At 43.1% G+C, this 16972-nt stretch overlaps 1 protein-coding gene across 6 annotated transcripts in view; it reads left to right on the top strand.

Moving 5' to 3' along the window:
• The first annotated feature begins 73 nt into the window (after positions 1 to 73).
• LMBRD2 (LMBR1 domain containing 2) overlaps positions 74 to 16972 on the top strand; it is a 39506-nt gene continuing 22607 nt past the window's right edge. For 4 of the 6 annotated variants that reach the window (XM_084833060.1, XM_084833064.1, XM_084833063.1 and 1 more), the window contains exons 1-7: positions 74 to 371; positions 3693 to 3920; positions 8719 to 8810; positions 12789 to 12884; positions 13861 to 14028; positions 14926 to 15136; positions 16154 to 16228. In XM_084833060.1, coding sequence (XP_084689186.1) covers positions 3747 to 3920; positions 8719 to 8810; positions 12789 to 12884; positions 13861 to 14028; positions 14926 to 15136; positions 16154 to 16228 — 816 coding nt within the window. In that variant the 5' untranslated portion in view covers positions 74 to 371; positions 3693 to 3746. Of the gene's footprint in view, positions 709 to 837; positions 980 to 3692; positions 3921 to 8718; positions 8811 to 12788; positions 12885 to 13860; positions 14029 to 14925; positions 15137 to 16153; positions 16229 to 16972 lie in introns of all 6 variants that reach the window. The other 2 variants (XM_084833061.1, XM_084833062.1) reach the window with 2 other exon arrangements.

Raw genomic sequence — 16972 nt, 5'->3', positions numbered from 1 at the left:
CGCGTGGGTTGGTTGGTGCCTCCTTTTTACCCATGCTTCCTCACGCGCCGGAGGAGGAGGAGGAGCCGTGCCTAGGTGACGACGGCGAGTGATTGGGCGAAGCAGGAAATGTCAGACGCCTCCGTGGTTCGGCTGGCAGCCGGCTTAATTCGTTCCTGCGGAGAGCCGGGCCGCTCCCTGAGGAAGGGGGCCTTGGAGCGGCGCCTGAAGGGGTCCCACTGAGGGGCAGCCGGAGCGGGCCTTCGCCGCTTGGGCACGGGGAGGAACGCGGCGGGGCGCGGGGCCCTGCAGCGGCTCCGGCTGAGAGGCGCGGGCGAGAGGCGGGCGGAGAAACGATGGAGCGGGGACAGGCCTGGCCGCGTCAGTGCTGAGTGAGTCCCGAGGGGCCGGCGTAGGACCCGCAGCTTTCGCCCCGCTTCGCTTCGCTTCACTGCCCGGTTCGCGCATGCGGCAGAACGAGGTGGTCGAATGGGCTGTGCCGCGGCGGGCAGCGCTTTTGAAGGCTGCCCTTGGCTTAAGGCAAACGGCTCCCCGCAAGTAGAACACCAGAGGCCTTTGCCCCTGGCGTGCTGCCTTTTCAGTTGTAGGGCGGTGGTTGTATTTTTAACATGATGAACGATTTGAAACGGCATCCTCGGAAGTGGCACAATCCACTCCGCCACCGCGTCATTCCGTGGCTTGCTTAGATGAGGCGTAGAAGACGATTAGGTAGTACAATTTTGGTCTCTCCCACGTCAGATCCTAGGGGTGGGGTGGGATTTGAATGGTTCCGCCCGTGTAAAAGCGCTCTCTCTCTCATTATCTCTCTCTCTCTCTCTGTCTCTCTCCCCTATGTAGTAAACTAGGACATCAGGAAAAGCTACGTGGGATCTTGTGGATGAAGGGCGGTTTATACACTTTTAAAATAAATACATAAATGTGCCTGGATTTGAAAAAGAGAGGTTCTGGCACAAAGTGTGAAGAGGAAATAGTGGTCATGGTGGGTGATAGCGCATGTTCAACAGTGACACCCACCACCCCTTTTGAATTGTTGTTCAGTCGTGTCCAACTCTTCGTGACCCCATGGACCATAGCACGCCAGGCCTTCCTGTCCTGCGCTCTCTCCCGGAGCGTGCTCAAGTCCATATTCATTGCATCAGTGATGCTATCTAGCCATCTCATCCTCTGCCGTCCCCTTCTCCTTTTGCCTTCAGTCTTTCCCAGCATCAGGGTCTTTTCCAGGGACTTTTCGCATTAGGTGGCCAAAATATTTGAGCTCCAGCTTCAGTATCTGTCCTTCCAATGAGCACTCAGGGTTGATTTCCTTTAGGATGGACTGATTTGACCTCCTTGCAGTCCAGGGGACTCGTAAGAGTCTTCTCCAGCACCACAGTTCGAAAGCATCGATTCTTCGGCGCTCAGCCTTACTTATAGTCCAGCTCTCACAGCCATATGTTGCTACTGGGAAAACCATAGCTTTGATCATACGGACCTTTGTCGGCAAGGTGATGTCTCTGCTTCTTACTATGCTGTCTAGGTTTGCCATAGCTTTCCTCCCAAGGAGCAAGCGTCTTTTAATTTCATGGCTACAGTCACCGTCTGCAGTGATCTTGGAGCCCAAGAAAATAAAATCTGTCACTGCTTCCATTTCTTCCCCTTCTATATGCCAGGAAGTGATGGGGCCAGATGCCATGAACCCCTTTTGAATACTTCATTCCAAATCAGGGAACTTAAAGAGCATCTTCTGAAAGGGAAACTTGGGGCAGGGCAGGAAAAAGATGTGAAATGCATTCATTTCTTTATTTACAGCACTTATACTCAGAAAGGCTCACAGAGGAGTTTACAGGTGAATAAAAACAAGACAGTTTGTGCCCTCAAGTTTGCAATCTAAAAAGAGATGACACAAGAGATGGGGAGAGAAAAAGCAGAATTGGGTTGCCCTCTTGGCCACATGGAATTTCCAGTATCAGTTTAATATTCCATCTTGGAAGTCCGGATGGGAATAAAAGAATCAGCATACATATAATTTTGACATTTTTCATATGTATGTGTGTATTATACCTGGTTTTTTTTTAACAACACTCCTATGGAAGCTTACAGATATGGAGGGTTTCTTTAAGGTGTCATCCTACAATTCATTGAAATAGTTTCCAAAGGGGTAAGTAGGTGTGCTAGGCTGTTGCAGCAAAAACAATAAAGAGCCTTGTGACACCTTAAAGACTAACATATTTATTCTGGCATAAGTTTTTGTGAACGATTTCACCACACTTTTTAATTATTGTTAAAGACTACCCTTGGTTAGCTTTTTCCCATCACCTTTGCCCTGTGTTGTAAAAACTGGAGTAAAAATGTGCTGTCAGATCTGAACTTCTTGGATCAGTTCTGCCTCTAAACAACAAACTGTGTCTTGTTTCTATCATTGCAGTTTACAATCAATACATACTGCTTAATAGGCTTTCACAGGTGAATAAATGAAGGGTTAAATTAGATCCGTCACTCTTGAGTTTGTTAATTATTTTAAAATTTTAACTGCCTTTCTGCAACAATATGATACGCTAAAGATGGCTCACAACATGATTGAAACAATGGAAAAAACACAAATCAATATGCAGACTTCTAAGTTTGAAATGAATTTGAGATCCAGTGTAGTATACTGGACACAGTGTTGGAGTTAGACTGAGAAAACCTGGAATCAAATCCCTGCTCAACTATGAAGCTCATAGAGTGTGGACCAGACCTATCCTTCATAGGTTTGTTGTGAGGATAAAAATGAGGGGGAGCTGAGAAACCATGTACACTGGTCCAAGCTCTCTGGAAGAAGGGCAAGATAAATGTGGTAGAAACAGAATAAAAAAACCCTGAAATTGTATTCCTGAACAATAATAAAAGTCATTGGATCAATAAATATACTTGCTGCGAAAAACATGTTTTTCTTTCTAGAAGAAGAATAAATAGCCCTTAAGTGACTTCTTTTCAAGGGAAGACAAATACCACACTAAGGGTGCAATCCTATGCATGTTTAGACAGAAGAAAGTCCTGCAACTCCCAGCATTCCCCAGCCAGCATAGCTGAGAGTTGTAGGACTTTCTTCTGTCTAAATGTGCATAGGATTGCACCCTAAGTAGATAACATAACTTCCCAGTAATGGATGGGAAGCATGTTTTTACACATTTGTTGTGGTTATCTGCTTGCAGTGCTGTTGTCACACAAGACTTGTGTAATGTTTTGGCTTGGCTTTTAATATGCCTAATCTTAAACACCTGAGCTGCTTTACACGTTATGGCTGGGGTTCAAAGTAGCATTTTAGATTACTGCATTTTTGCTATCTAGGGAATAAAGCAAGAAAATGTGTAGGTGACTCAGACTAAAATCCAATGAGCTAGTTGAGACAAACCCAAGCTGAATTTTTAAAAGCTTTCAGAATTGAACAGCAGACCCCTATGCTGCTTTTGAGTCCTCTCAGTTTCAAATGTGACAGGTGGGCTGTTTAATAAAGTGAAGCCACAAACCCCCTCAGCATTCAAAAAAAGCATGTTCCATTGGATCTTGGCCACAGTGACGTGAGCTGATGGAAGAGAGAGAGCTGCTATTCAGCTTTGGGGAAAGAAACCCTTGTTGCATGTATCTAGAGATGCTCACTGAATTATAGTCAGTATGTTTATTGCCAACCTACCCCACAAGATTTAATTAAATGTTTTTTCTTTTTATTGTAGCTGTGACCCTCTTCTAAATGAGCTATACATCCTGGTTGGAGTCAGAGGACAATAATGAGTGGTGCAGCTTTGGGCATTGAGATAGTTGTTGTCTTCTTTCTGGCATTAGTCATACTACATCGGTATGGAGACTTCAAAAAACAACACAAGCTTGTGATTGTAGCAACACTACTAGCTTGGCATCTTTGTTTTCTCATAATCTTTATATTGCCTTTGGATGTCACTACGGTAAGGAATTTCTTTTATTTCCTTCATTTTTTATGAAAGTTGATAATGTATACAAAAAGGGTAGAATCCAACTAAAGTCCTGCTTAGTTTGTTGTTTATTCGTTCTGTTGCTTCCGACTCTTCGTGACTTCATGGACCAGCCCACGCCAGAGCTTCCTGTCGGCTGTCGCCACCCCCAGCTCCCCCAAGGTCAAGTCTGTCACCTCCAGACACCATCCATCCATCTTGCCCTTGGTCGGCTCCTCTTCCTTTTGCCTTCCACTTTCCCTAGCATCAGCATCTTCTCCAGGGTATCCTGTCTTCTCATGATGTGGCCAAAGTACTTCAGTTTTGCCTTTAATGTCCTTCCCTCAAGTGAGCAGTCTGGCTTTATTTCCTGGAGGATGGACTGGTTTGATCTTCTTGCAGTCCAAGGCACTCTCAGAATTTTCCTCCAGCACCACAGTTCAAAAGCATCTCTCTTCCTTCGCTCAGCCTTCCTTATGGTCCAGCTCTCGCAGCCATAGGTTACTACGGGGAATACGATTGCTTTCACTATGCGGACCTTTGTTGTCAGTGTACTGGAGGAGGGCTAACGTTGTCCCTATCTTCAAAAAGGGTAAAAAGGAGGAACCTGGGAACTACAGACCAGTCAGTCTGACATCAATCCCTGGGAAAATTCTGGAGCAGATCATAAAGCAATCCATCTGGAAGCACCTTGACAACAATGCCGTGATTACTCGAAGCCAACATGGATTTGTCAAAAACAAGTCCTGCCAGACAAATCTGATCTCATTTTTTGATCAAGTCACCTCCCTTGTAGACCGTGGGAATGCTGTAGACATCATATACCTCGACTTCAGCAAAGCTTTCAACAAAGTGCCCCATGATATCCTGATGAGCAAACTAGCTCAAAGTGGGCTAGATGAAACAACGATCCGGTGGATCCACAGTTGGCTACAGAATCGGACTCAAAGAGTGCTTCTCAATGGGACCTTCTCCAACTGGGCAGAGGTAACGAGTGGGGTACCGCAGGGCTCAGTCCTGGGCCCAGTGCTCTTCAACGTTTTTATTAATGACATGGAGGAGGAGGTGCAGGGAATGCTGATCAAATTTGCAGATGACACAAAATTGGGAGGGATAGCTAATACTTTGGAAGACAGAAACAAAATTCAAAGTGATCTGGATAGACTGGAGCGCTGGGCAGAAAACAACAGAATGACATTTAATAGGGATAAATGCCAAGTTCTGCACCTAGGAAAAAGAAACCAAATGCACAGTTACAAGATGGGGGATACGTGGCTCAACAACACGACAAGCGAGAAGGATCTTGGAATTGTTGTCGATCACAAGCTGAATATGAGCCAACAATGTGATGTGGCTGCAAAAAAGGCAAATGCTCTTTTGGGCTGCATTCATAGAAGCATCGCTTCCAAATCCCGGGAAGTACTAGTTCCCCTCTACTCAGCACTGGTTAGGCCTCATCTGGAGTACTGTGTCCAGTTCTGGGCACCACACTTTAAGAAGGATGCAGACAAACTGGAGAGGGTTCAGAGGAGGGCAACAAAGATGATCAGGGGACTGGAAACAAAGCCCTATGAAGAGAGACTGAAAGAACTGGGCATGTTTAGCCTTGAGAAGAGAAGACTGAGGGGAGATATGATAGCACTCTTCAAGTACTTGAAAGGTTGTCACAGAGAAGAAGGCCAGGATCTCTTCTTGATCATCCCAGAGTGCAGGACACGGAATAATGGGCTCAAGTTACAGGAAGCCAGATTCCGGCTGAACATCAGGAAAAACTTCCTGACTGTAAGAGCAATATGACAATGGAACCAATTACCTGGGGAGGTGGTGGGCTCTCCCACACTGGAGGCCTTCAAGACGAGGCTGGACAGCCATTTGTCAGGGATGCTCTGACTTGGATTCCTGCATTGAGCAGGGGGTTGGACTCGATGGCCTTGTTAGGCCCCTTCCAGCCCTACTATTCTATGATTCTATGATTCTATGTTTCTGCTCTTCACTATTTTATCAAGATTTGTCATTGCTGTCCTCCCAAGAAGTAAATGTCTTCTGATTTCCTGGCTACCGTCGGCATCTGCAGTAATCTTTGCGCCTAGAAAGACAAAGTCTGTCACTGCCTCTACATTTTCTCCCTCTATTTGCCAGTTATCTATCAAGCTGGTTGCCATAATCTTGGGTTTTTTGAGGTTTAACTGCAACCCAGCTTTTGCACTTTCTTCTTTCACCTTCGTCATGAGGTTCCTCAGCTCCTCCCCGCTTTCAGCCATCAAAGTGGTATCATCTGCATATCGGAGATTGTTAATGTTTCTTCCAGCGATGTTAACTCCAGCCTTGGCTTCATCAAGCCCAGCACGTCGCATGATGTGTTCTGCGTACAGGTTGAATAGGTAGGGTGAGAGTATACAACCCTGCCGTACTCCATTCCCAATCTGAAACCAGTCCGTTGATCCATGGTCTGTTCTTACCGTTGCTACTTGGTCATTATACAGATTCCTCAGGAGGCAGACAAGATGACTTGGTATCCCCATACCACCAAGAACTTGCCACAATTTGTTATGATTCACACAGTCAAAGGCTTTAGAATAGTCAATAAAACAGAAATAGATGTTTTTCTGAAACTCCCTGGCTTTCTCCATTATCCAGCGGATATTGGCAATTTGGTCTCTAGTTCCTCTGCCTTTTCTAAACCCAGCTTGTACATCTGGCAATTCTCGTTCCATGAATTGCTGGAGTCTACCTTGCAAGATCTTGAGCATTACCTGACTGGCATGTGAAATAAGCGCCACTGTTGGATAGTTTGAAATTCTTTGGTGCTTCCCTTTTTTGGTATGGGGATATAAGTTGATTTTTTCCAATCTGTTGGCCATTCTTGTGTTTTCCAAATTTGCTGGCATATGGCATGCATCACCTTGACAACATCACCTTGCAAGATTTTAAACAGTTCAGCTGGGATACCGTCATCTCCTGCTAACTTGTTACTGGCAATGCTTCTTAAGGCCCATTCAACCTCACTCTTCAGGATGTCTGGCTCTAGCTCACTGACCACACCGTCAAATCTATCCCCGATATTATTATCCTTCCTATACAGATCTTCCGTGTATTCTTGCCACCTTTTCTTGATCTCTTCTGCTTCTGTTAGGTCCTTGCCATCTTTGTTTTTGATCATACCCATTTTTGCCTGCTTAGTAGAGAGTAGTAGAGTAGTGTAGTGGCAAGAGTGTTGGATTAGGAGCTGGGAGATCCGGGTTCTAGTCCCCACTCGGCCATGGAAGTTCACTGGGTGACTTTGGGCCAGTCACAGACTCTCAGCCCAACCCACCTCACAGGGTTGTTGTTGTGAGGATAAAATGGAGAGGAGGAGGATAATGTAAGCCGCCTTGGGTTCCTTGCAAGAGGAAAAAAGGCGGGGTATAAATGCAATAAATAATAAATAAATAGTAGACCCATTGAAATGAATGGGATTAAGTTAGTCATGACTGACCTAAGTCCCATTCATTTAATGGGTTTACTCTAAGTGGGACTTTAGTTGGATTCTATCTAATATGTTCCAGGTAGGAACAGTAGATAAAGGGTTTTTTTGTTAAGTGGGCTGTGATTATCCTCTTATTAAAAAAAACTGAAGAGTCACATCAAAACTTTGATTTTCAGAATAGTCCTGTTTGAGCAGGGAATATCAGAAAGAATTAAAAATGGGAAGATAATGCCCATTCAAACATTCACTATATGCCTTTGCTTTGCCTAAAGCAAAATGAGAATTCACATTAGGTGCATTTTGATCGTTTAGTATTTCCAGTCCAGCTATAGCTGTGCCCCAACAGGTACAGAAGCATCCTGTGTGAGGCAGAATTCACTAGCTTTTCCCCACCTTTCTCTCAAAAGGTACCTTAGGGAGTGCCTTCTCTCTTGCGTCCCAGTCGGCCACCTAAGGTCCTCTGAGGGCTATCTGCTGCAGCTGCCTAATGTGAGATTGGCAGCCACATGCAAGAGGACCTTTTCGTTTACTGCCTCAATTGTGGAATGACCTGCCAGTTGAAATGCGCCTGCTGACCTCTTTGAAGGTTTTTAAGCAGGCGTTATTAAAGACTCTATTATTCTGGCAGGCCTTCCCTTTTTAGAACTCTTGTTCCTTTTTCTGACTTTGTATACAGTTTTTAAGCTATGTTTTAAGCTGTGTTGTTTTATTGTTGGATTTTTTAAAAATTGCTTTTAGTTGAAAGTCGTTTTAAGTTACATGTTTGTATATATTGTCCGTATGCTTTTATGTAAATGGTTTTTAAGCTTTTTATACTGTATTTTAATGTTTTAACATTTCTAATAAAAGCCCCTGTTCTTCTTTACACCTTTTTTTGCCAGGGCTGAACTGTAGTATCACCAGAGGAATAGAGCTGCTCCTTTAGTTCTTGAAATGCCTATAGTTCATGGCCTGTAGTAAGACCTTGATCCATCTTGGCTCTCATCCCTTTCTGAGTAAGCCTCTGGCATGACACTGCTTTGCCATGTAGGAGTTTTCTCCAGCATCAGCATGACTGCTGATGGCTACTGCTGATCTGGACCAGACAGGGCCAACTCTGAGCATCCAGTCTCATGCTCTGCTTCTGTATTAGTGTATTCCTTCTGTGTGAGTACATTGATGCAAAATAAGTACCAGAAATGATGCATTGTAGTAAAGAAGCTGATTTACTTGAATTTGTGGTGGTAATAAATATTGACTTGAAGTCTGTAAGTAATTGGCAGGTATCTTTATATTTTCCCCCAAATTGCTATTTTACTTTAATTGCTGACCTTTTTTGTCTTCCAGACTATATACAATCGATGTAAGCATGATCCAAATGAGTCGTACATTACTCCCCCCATCAACAATGGGTCACCACAGCACCAACAATACGCTAGGTACAGCTAATCTCCTTTCTAAAGAGTGCATTCTCAGTGTGGCATGGGAATTGAAAGCCATCAGCAATATATGAATAAAAAAAACGAACATTTAATTGAAAGGCATCCTTTACATTTTAAAATTTGGTTGTGGTTTATAAATTGTTTTATTTCAAGTATTATACTGCTCTGATGGGAAGGCTTGGGCAGTCTACATATTTAAAAACTGAGAAGAAATTCTCAGAATATCCACTCCCTCTTCTACTGCCTTATCTACCACATGTTTATTGCAACTAGACTACATAAGTCCTTTCTGTCACAAATGCCTAGAATTATCCTCGGCAGCACTCCAGGGAAAAACACTTTATAGTTGTGGGTTGCCATAGAAAACTGTCTACCTTTCAGAGGTACGGGAAATAAGATGGCAACATTCTAAGAGTGCCCTTGGTCTATCTTAATGGTCCTGATGGAACACCTGGGAGATACTGGGCCTTTTCACACATAAAGCTAAGCCACCATGGGTTAATTAACCCATGGGGCTTCATGGTGTATGCAGCTGTCATTTTGAATATGCAAGGTGCAACAGGTGTGCTGTGGCTTGTCGTGTTGTGCAAAACGAGGTGGTGTGGGTTATGTGAGAGTTAAACAACCCTTGCATAACCCTAGAACAACCCATGGCTTGTTAAATAAGTTACCATCGGCTGTGGTGATCATGCAAACCCAGTCATAGTCCCCACAGTGTGCAAAACCTTTGACACATTGGGCCAGTTCATGCACAATGATGCCAAATCATGGCTTAATCTATGACTTGCTGTGGTGTGAGCCACTTCTGATTTCAGTATGCAACCTCTGATCAGCCCAATCATAGGTTGCTGCATGACATGCAGACCTGAACACTTTGGGTTGTTTGTGGGTTAAGCAACCCAAAGTTTATCTAAGAACTAATCATAGTACTTTGGGCAATATCCAATGCTGCCCAGCTGCAAGTGGGGCCCACCACTGCTTCCATTCCATGAGTGGCCAGCCTTGCCAATTCCGTTGCACAACCTCTTGTACAACGGAGATTTAGTGCTTCTGGGGGCAAGCCCCGAAACAAGTGGAAGTGATTGTTTCTGGAATGAGGCAGGTAGGTGGAGCTTCCTTATGCAATCTCCTCATGGAATTGGCGGGGCTGGCCACTTGCAGGTGGTCACCATTGCATAGTGGCCATTGGGCTGCTTAACCCAGGAAAACCCCAAAGTGTCTGAGTTTGCATGTCACAGAGCTCCAACCCAGCACACACTGCGGCAAATCATAGGTTAATTAACCCACAATTTGCTGCCATCATGTGCAAACCAGGTCATTGAAGCTCATTTAGAGCCAGTGTGATGTAGCTGTTAGAGTGCTGGACTGAGAGCTGGGAGATCTGGGTTCAAGTCCCCACTTGGCCATGGAAGGTCACTGGGTGACTTTGGATCAGTCACAGACTCTCAGTCCAGCCTGCCTCACAGGGTTGTTGTGAGGATAAAATGGAGAGGAGGAGGATTATGTATGCCACCTTGAGTTCCTTGGAGGAAAAAAGGCAGGATATAAATGCAATAAATAAATTTACATCAGTTGCTCAAGACTTTTGTTTGTTGAATCTTAAAGCCAATGAAAAGCCAGAGCAGACCTTGGATTCCTGGGACCCGATTTGTGCTCTTATACACCCTTGCCACCTGTAAGACGATAGGGTGTGTGTTTTAAGAAGAGTTTAAGTAGGCTGCCTGGATAATTTATTTCCTGCTTCGTAGTTGGGTTTTCTACCTATTTCTCCCTGGGATAGAGACCCAGTTCACACATAATGGTGGCAAATTGTGGGTTAATTAACCCATGATTTGCTGCCATTGTGTACAAACCAGCCTTCTGTGTCAGGAATGCTCTTGTCAGTATCAGAGAATGTGATCTTGTGTACGTATTTTACTTCCCCGGGTCTTTACAAGGTCAAAGTTGAAGAAAAAGTGTATTTGTAAAGTCTGAGCAATCCAGGAGTGTATAACCCACCTCTGGAAGAGTGGAAATTTGTGTTTGGGTATGACTCTGGAATGATGAAAGCTGAACTGCTCTTCTGGGCCATTATTTTGACTCTTGAGTAAACAATTTCATTTGCTTTCATGACTCTAAAATAGAGTCCATTACACTATTTCTTTCCCATTTTTTAGAACAAAGCTTATATCATTATTGCTTTAAAAATAAGCATATGAATTTTTGAATAAATCACAATGCTCCATTTCTGGCAGTTTTGTGATCCTTTGAACAGTCTTGTATTGTACTGGCCACAAAATGGTTGTATCTAGTGGTGTTGTTCCCCTGATGGAAGCAGTTCCATCAACAGAACCAGGAGGGGGTGATTCCCCCCTCCTGCCACAGGCTTCCTGCACTGCTCAAAATCTGCCTCAGAGGACTGGGAAACCCTCCAGAGCAGATTTTCAGGTGACATGGAGGGCTGTAGGTGGGAGGAGAGGAAGTCCTATCAGTGGATGTCTGCTAGTGCAACTTTGGATTTAACCCAAAGTGTGTATTCCAGATTATATTTATGATGTAGGAGGAAGATAGTAATAGTGGGAAAATTAGTTTAAAGCATGGGTGCAGGAATTAATGGCTGTAAATGGCCATTAGTGAATTTTAGTTGGCAATTAGAATTGATAATTTTAATTATTATAATTTCTAATGATAAGAGGTATATGCTCCTTGCTATTTATATAGGAGCAAAGAGCTTCGATAGCTTCAAGACAAGAATAGATAATTTATGCAGGATATCTTATAATTTCTCTTGTGGTGCTTCACTTACGTCCCACTGGAATAGCGAAGGAGTCTTTCTGCCTGTGGCTTTAAGATTTTTCACATCCTTCCTCTGGGCATAAGAGGGTGCTGTGGCTATGATAATATGTTTCATTGAGTATACTTATACTCAAAGAAAGCTTCCCTTTGAATACTTAATGGATGGGGTTTGCCTTAGTCTCAGAACTAATTTGGCTTTGGTAAAGTTTTATTCCCATTTAGGGCCTCTTCATGTATTCTTCTATTTGGAAATGCTGTATCTGAAGTGGAGAATTGGGGATGAATGTCTCTCTCCCACTGCATGTATGACATAATGGCTGGGTTCACACAACATGACAAGCCAGAGTGCAGGTTGAGTGCGGGTTGTTGTTGAATCATGGGTTGTTATGCTGTGTGAACCCAGTTGCGCTAACAAACCATGGTTTGTTAACCACAAACAATCTATGAAGAGAACCCATGGTTTGTTGTTGGGTTGTGAACTGTGGGTTGTTTGTGGTTAACAAGCCATTGTTTGTTAGCATGGTTGGGTTCACACAACACAACAACCCATGATTCAGCAACAATCCACCTATACTCAACCTGCACTCTGGCTTGTCATGTTGTGTGAACCCAGTCAATCTGTGACTTGGCCAGACTGTTCAGTCACAGAAATTGGGTGTACCTGCATATGAATGTTACATGCCTGTGCACTGTGTCATATTACATTGTGTGCACAGTGGAGGGTGTGCTTGCACCTCAATACCTGATCACATGCGCAGGATTTCTAGATAGGCGAGTTTGTAAAATGGAGCTTTGATTGTGTAACAACTTCTTGAGCTACTTAAATATTACATAGTAGCAAATTTGTACATAGCACTGGGGACTGAGACCCATCCTTCACACTTGTACCTGTGTGATTTTTATGTTGTTGATAAATATATGCATAAATGTGTTACATTTTTGTGTGCATGTAAAACATTTTGCCCTTACGTGAGGTAGTCTCTAGGGATTTCTGCTAAGCAAGCACCTTTCAGTATTGTATATCTTTTTCACTTAATCTGCAAATCGTCAAACTCTAGTATGAACTATGTGGAATTTACTTTGTAGACTTTGTATTAACATACAGGCTTTATTGGAACAATCATGACTTTTGGAGAAAAATAATATTTTCTAATTAATTCTTAATAATTATGTATTATATATTAATCTGGCCCTCTGCAGAAAACATGAATGTTTCAAGCCATGGAGTTATATTCCTGATGGAATTATGCCCATCTTTTGGCGTGTAGTATATTGGACATCACAGTTCTTGACATGGTAAGGAATTAGCAGAACGTCTAGAATACTTGAAAGATCTGAAACTAATATGTTCAAATGAAGAACAATAGGGTTTTGGTTTAATATGTAGCACTTGGGTGTTGACCATTAATATAAGAATATTTGGTGGGTTTAAATATAGGTGGAGAAGTAGCAAGTTCCAATATGTTTTAGGCCAGCTTCTCCCTCGGTTCCAGACAAATAGAATAACTTTCCTTAAACTGGGGCATGGGTTTGATTTGGGGAAAGAACTTTCCCCTGTTGCAAACTAGGTGCTGTCCTTACCAGTGATTCAGTAGGGTGTGTTGTCTAGTCACAGGCATAGTCCTGAAATCAGTTATATGAGGAAGGGCGCAATCCTATGGGGATAGTCGGATGCCTCTGAACTTGGAGGTGGCTGACTTTCCAGTGCAGGGTGGGCAGAGCACGGAGGGGATCCTCTTCTCTGCGCTCTGGCTGCCCTGCATTTGTGGCTAGACAGCCAATTTTGGTTGCCTAGCTGGGGACATTGGGGATTGGGAAGGCTGGATGGCGCATAGGAAGCGTAACAACACTTCCATGGTCTCCTCCCTTCCCCACCCCCAGGAATGCCCCCTTTTCACCCGCTCCATGCTGCACTTACAAGCGCAGAGATGGGGACAAACTGTGCTGCCTGTGAGGCAGAGGGGGCAGGGAGTGAGGTTTCTGGGAACCAAGCTCAGAGCCCTGGATCCGAGCTCATTTCCCCCAAACTGAAAAATCCTATGGCCAACTAGACACTGTCTACTGGCCATAGGATTGCTTCCTAAGTCTCTTTCTTTGTGACTTATCTTCTGGCTGTGGAATAAGTAGTTTATAATGGGGTTATAGCCCCATTTTCCCAAGATCTACGATTATCTTTATATTTGTTACTGCCAATTTATATAGGATACTTGTTGCTAACAAATGGATAGATAAAATGAAACTGTTTTGCTTCATGACTTTTGTTCATTCCTAGGATTCTGTTACCCTTTATGCAGTCGTATGCTAGGTCAGGAGGCTTTTCCATTACTGGAAAGATTAAAACTGCACTAATTGAAAACGCTATCTATTATGGGACGTACCTTCTGATTTTTGGAGCTTTCTTAATATATGTAGCTATAAATCCAAACATCAGCCTGCAATGGTAAGATTGCTAAACATTCAGTACTTCAAATCTTTAAAGATTGAGATGTTTAGTTAGTAATGATAGCACTGTATTGTTTCTTTAAATCTATATTATGGAGTTAGATTTAAGTACTGAGTTTTGTTTGAATTTCAGTTTGAGTTACTTGTAGTATTGCCATAACTTGGATTTTTCTTGTTAGTGGAAATAAATCAGGCTGGGTTCCAACATACTACTTTAAGCTTGCCCAAGTAGCTCATACGGTGGGAATTTTACTTTTTTGAACAGCAAACTCCCATGCCTATATTGCTATTTGCTCCTTGTAACTACACTAAGGCTGCAATTGTATTCATACTTACTACGGAGCAACCTCATTGAAGAATGCGATTTAATTCTGAGTTAACATGCATGGGATTGGTCTGTAGATTTTGGGCTCTGCCAAGTCTGCTAATCACTCCCTCTTGCACAAGGACACTCATGTCTGAACATCAGAAATAGATGGAATGATATAATACAACATACAAATTTATTTTTAATGTAGATACACAACACTTCAACTGCTAAAATGTTGATGTACTTTACTTCAACTGCTAAAGCAAAGGGCATCTGGGCATTACCTGGATGAGAGACTGAAGACCACCCGGAAACCCCATATAAGCCAATTAGAACTTCATGGAGAAAGAATGGGGGTAAACATATAACAAACAGTACCTTATTCCATTTAATGCTTTATACTTGGGGAGTAGAGTCCTCAAAAGAAATTTAGGAAATTGAGAAGTGAAGAAGTAAGGGAGAAAAGGATTTAATATCAGTATTTTTCAGGTAACCTGGAAGGTATGAGTTAATGTTGTTTTGGGTTGTACAAAGATCTTTACTAATTACCGCATATGACATTGTTGGCCACTCTTTCTGTTTTAGGAATCAACTTCAGACAATTGGAATAGCTGCTGCCAACACCTGGGGCCTCTTTCTCCTAGTGTTGCTGTTAGGGTATGGCCTTGTTGAAATTCCACGCTCTCACTGGAATGGAGCAAAGAAAGGTTACCTTCTCATGAAGACTTATTTCAAAGCTGCCAAACTGATGACTGAGAAGGCAGATGCAGAAGAAAACTTGGAGGATATTATGGAGGCAAGTAAATTCTGCCACCCAAGTGTGGAGGTGGTCAGGAAGTAGTTTTAGAGAGAAAAAACTCAGTTGCTTTGGAGATTAAGAGAGAGAAAATGTCAAAGATACATGACAATGTCTTAATATCCATGGCAGCAAAAAAGTCACAAAACATACTGTGTTGTGGCCAATGTAGCGGTTACTTAAGAATTCTCATGCAAGGGGACTTCTCTGCTTCCCTGTGATTTAATATTTGGTTTGAAACCTGGTTTGTTTAACTAATTAGTGCCAGTGTAAACCAGTTTACTGAGTTCATAAGCTATGGGAAACTATGGCTTAATAAAAGAAGTGAAAGCTGAAGTTTTGACTCCGACTCCTCCTCCCACATGTTAAGGAAGAAAGAGGAGGGGTAATGCCTGGCTCTGGAGCTCACTGCATCTCATTCACAATCATCTAGACCAGGGGTGGGCAGAAGGTATATCTCCTGATATTTTGGACTTTAACCCCCAGAAGCCCCTGCCAGCATTGCTGTTGTTCAGGAACACTGGGAGTTAAAGTCCAAAACATCTGGAGAACTACTTTCTGGCCTGATTTAGACCATTAGATGATCACTTCAGCTGGGTCATAACATGCACCCTTAATTTTTTCCAACGGGGCAGTTAAATAACAGACTCCATATAGTCCCTGTGGCTGTCTTGGCCCAGAGGTTTTATTACAATTCTGAAAATTACAGCCATTGTTTTTAAACATAATTTTCTAGCCCTTGGGGTAAAGAAACAAAATGGTAAAAAGTATGGAGAAAACTTCAGTGGAGAGCAAGTTACCTTCTGCTGCTCTACCTTGTATTAAAATCAATTGTAATTGGTTTCCAGATAAAGTCATAAATAAGATGGCATTGCTGTTAGCTTGTTAGAAGTCCTACTTCAATATTATTTTCTAAAGTATTTTAAGCTTTATTGCATCTTGGGAATTGAAGTCAGGGGACTCAACCACATCTATTTAGAAAAAACATTTCTTGTTTTTTTTCTCTCACTTGAACAGGAGGTCCGCAAAGTAAATGAAAGCATCAAATACAATCACCCTTTGAGGAAATGTGTGGATACAATATTAAAAAAGGTAACTAATTAATCTTCACAATATTATATTTTTCCACACAGCATTGGTGGATTATGAAACTACCACTGCAGCATGGCAAAGCATGGAGTGTCAGCAAAGTTGCCTGGGCAACACGGTATGTTCCTCTTCCCCTGTCTTCACAGTAGGAGGGCCAGTAGGAGGTATTGGTTTGCCTGGTAATATCTCTTAGCCAGTTCTGACAATGGTAAGTTGTGCCCTGATGTTGCCCCTGGAAGGCTACACCCCCTGCTTCCCAGGAATATCAAGCCAAGGGTGAGACCAAGGGCAGTATCCAATCAGACATGAGTGCTGATGTAAAGTTCCCATACACTAGTGCAACACCATTAGCATTAGCTGGCACATCAGGGTTTCTGGGGAATTCCATCATGCCAGCTAACGCTATTGGCATTGCACTAAAGGTACCTTACCCTAGCACAACTTAATTTACATTTGTGCTAGTGTCTGATTGGATACTGCTCCATCCTGCCCCATCCATCAGCCAGAGAAGAAGCAGTTGCAGGGAGCTCGCATCCCACTCCCTGCCAGAAAGAAAAAGCCCCAACTGCCTGTAGCCCTGGGACTGCAGAAGGAAGGGGAAAGAGTGCTGTGGCCCAATCCTTCAGCCAAATAGCCACCAATTGCTATTCAAGAAAGCACACCAGCAAGGGAAGATCACCCTAACCCGAAATGAATTTAATGCCTGCTTATAGCTCACCACCTTGCTTTGGCCTTGAAAAAACAATT

Source organism: Heloderma suspectum, chromosome 2 (assembly GCF_057233095.1).
Source record: "Heloderma suspectum isolate Gila_16-S chromosome 2, 16-S_ref, whole genome shotgun sequence".
Classification (NCBI taxonomy): Eukaryota; Metazoa; Chordata; class Lepidosauria; order Squamata; family Helodermatidae; genus Heloderma; species Heloderma suspectum.
The sequence above is the reverse complement of the archived record's forward strand: the minus strand, read 5'-3'. Positions and strand labels throughout refer to the sequence as shown.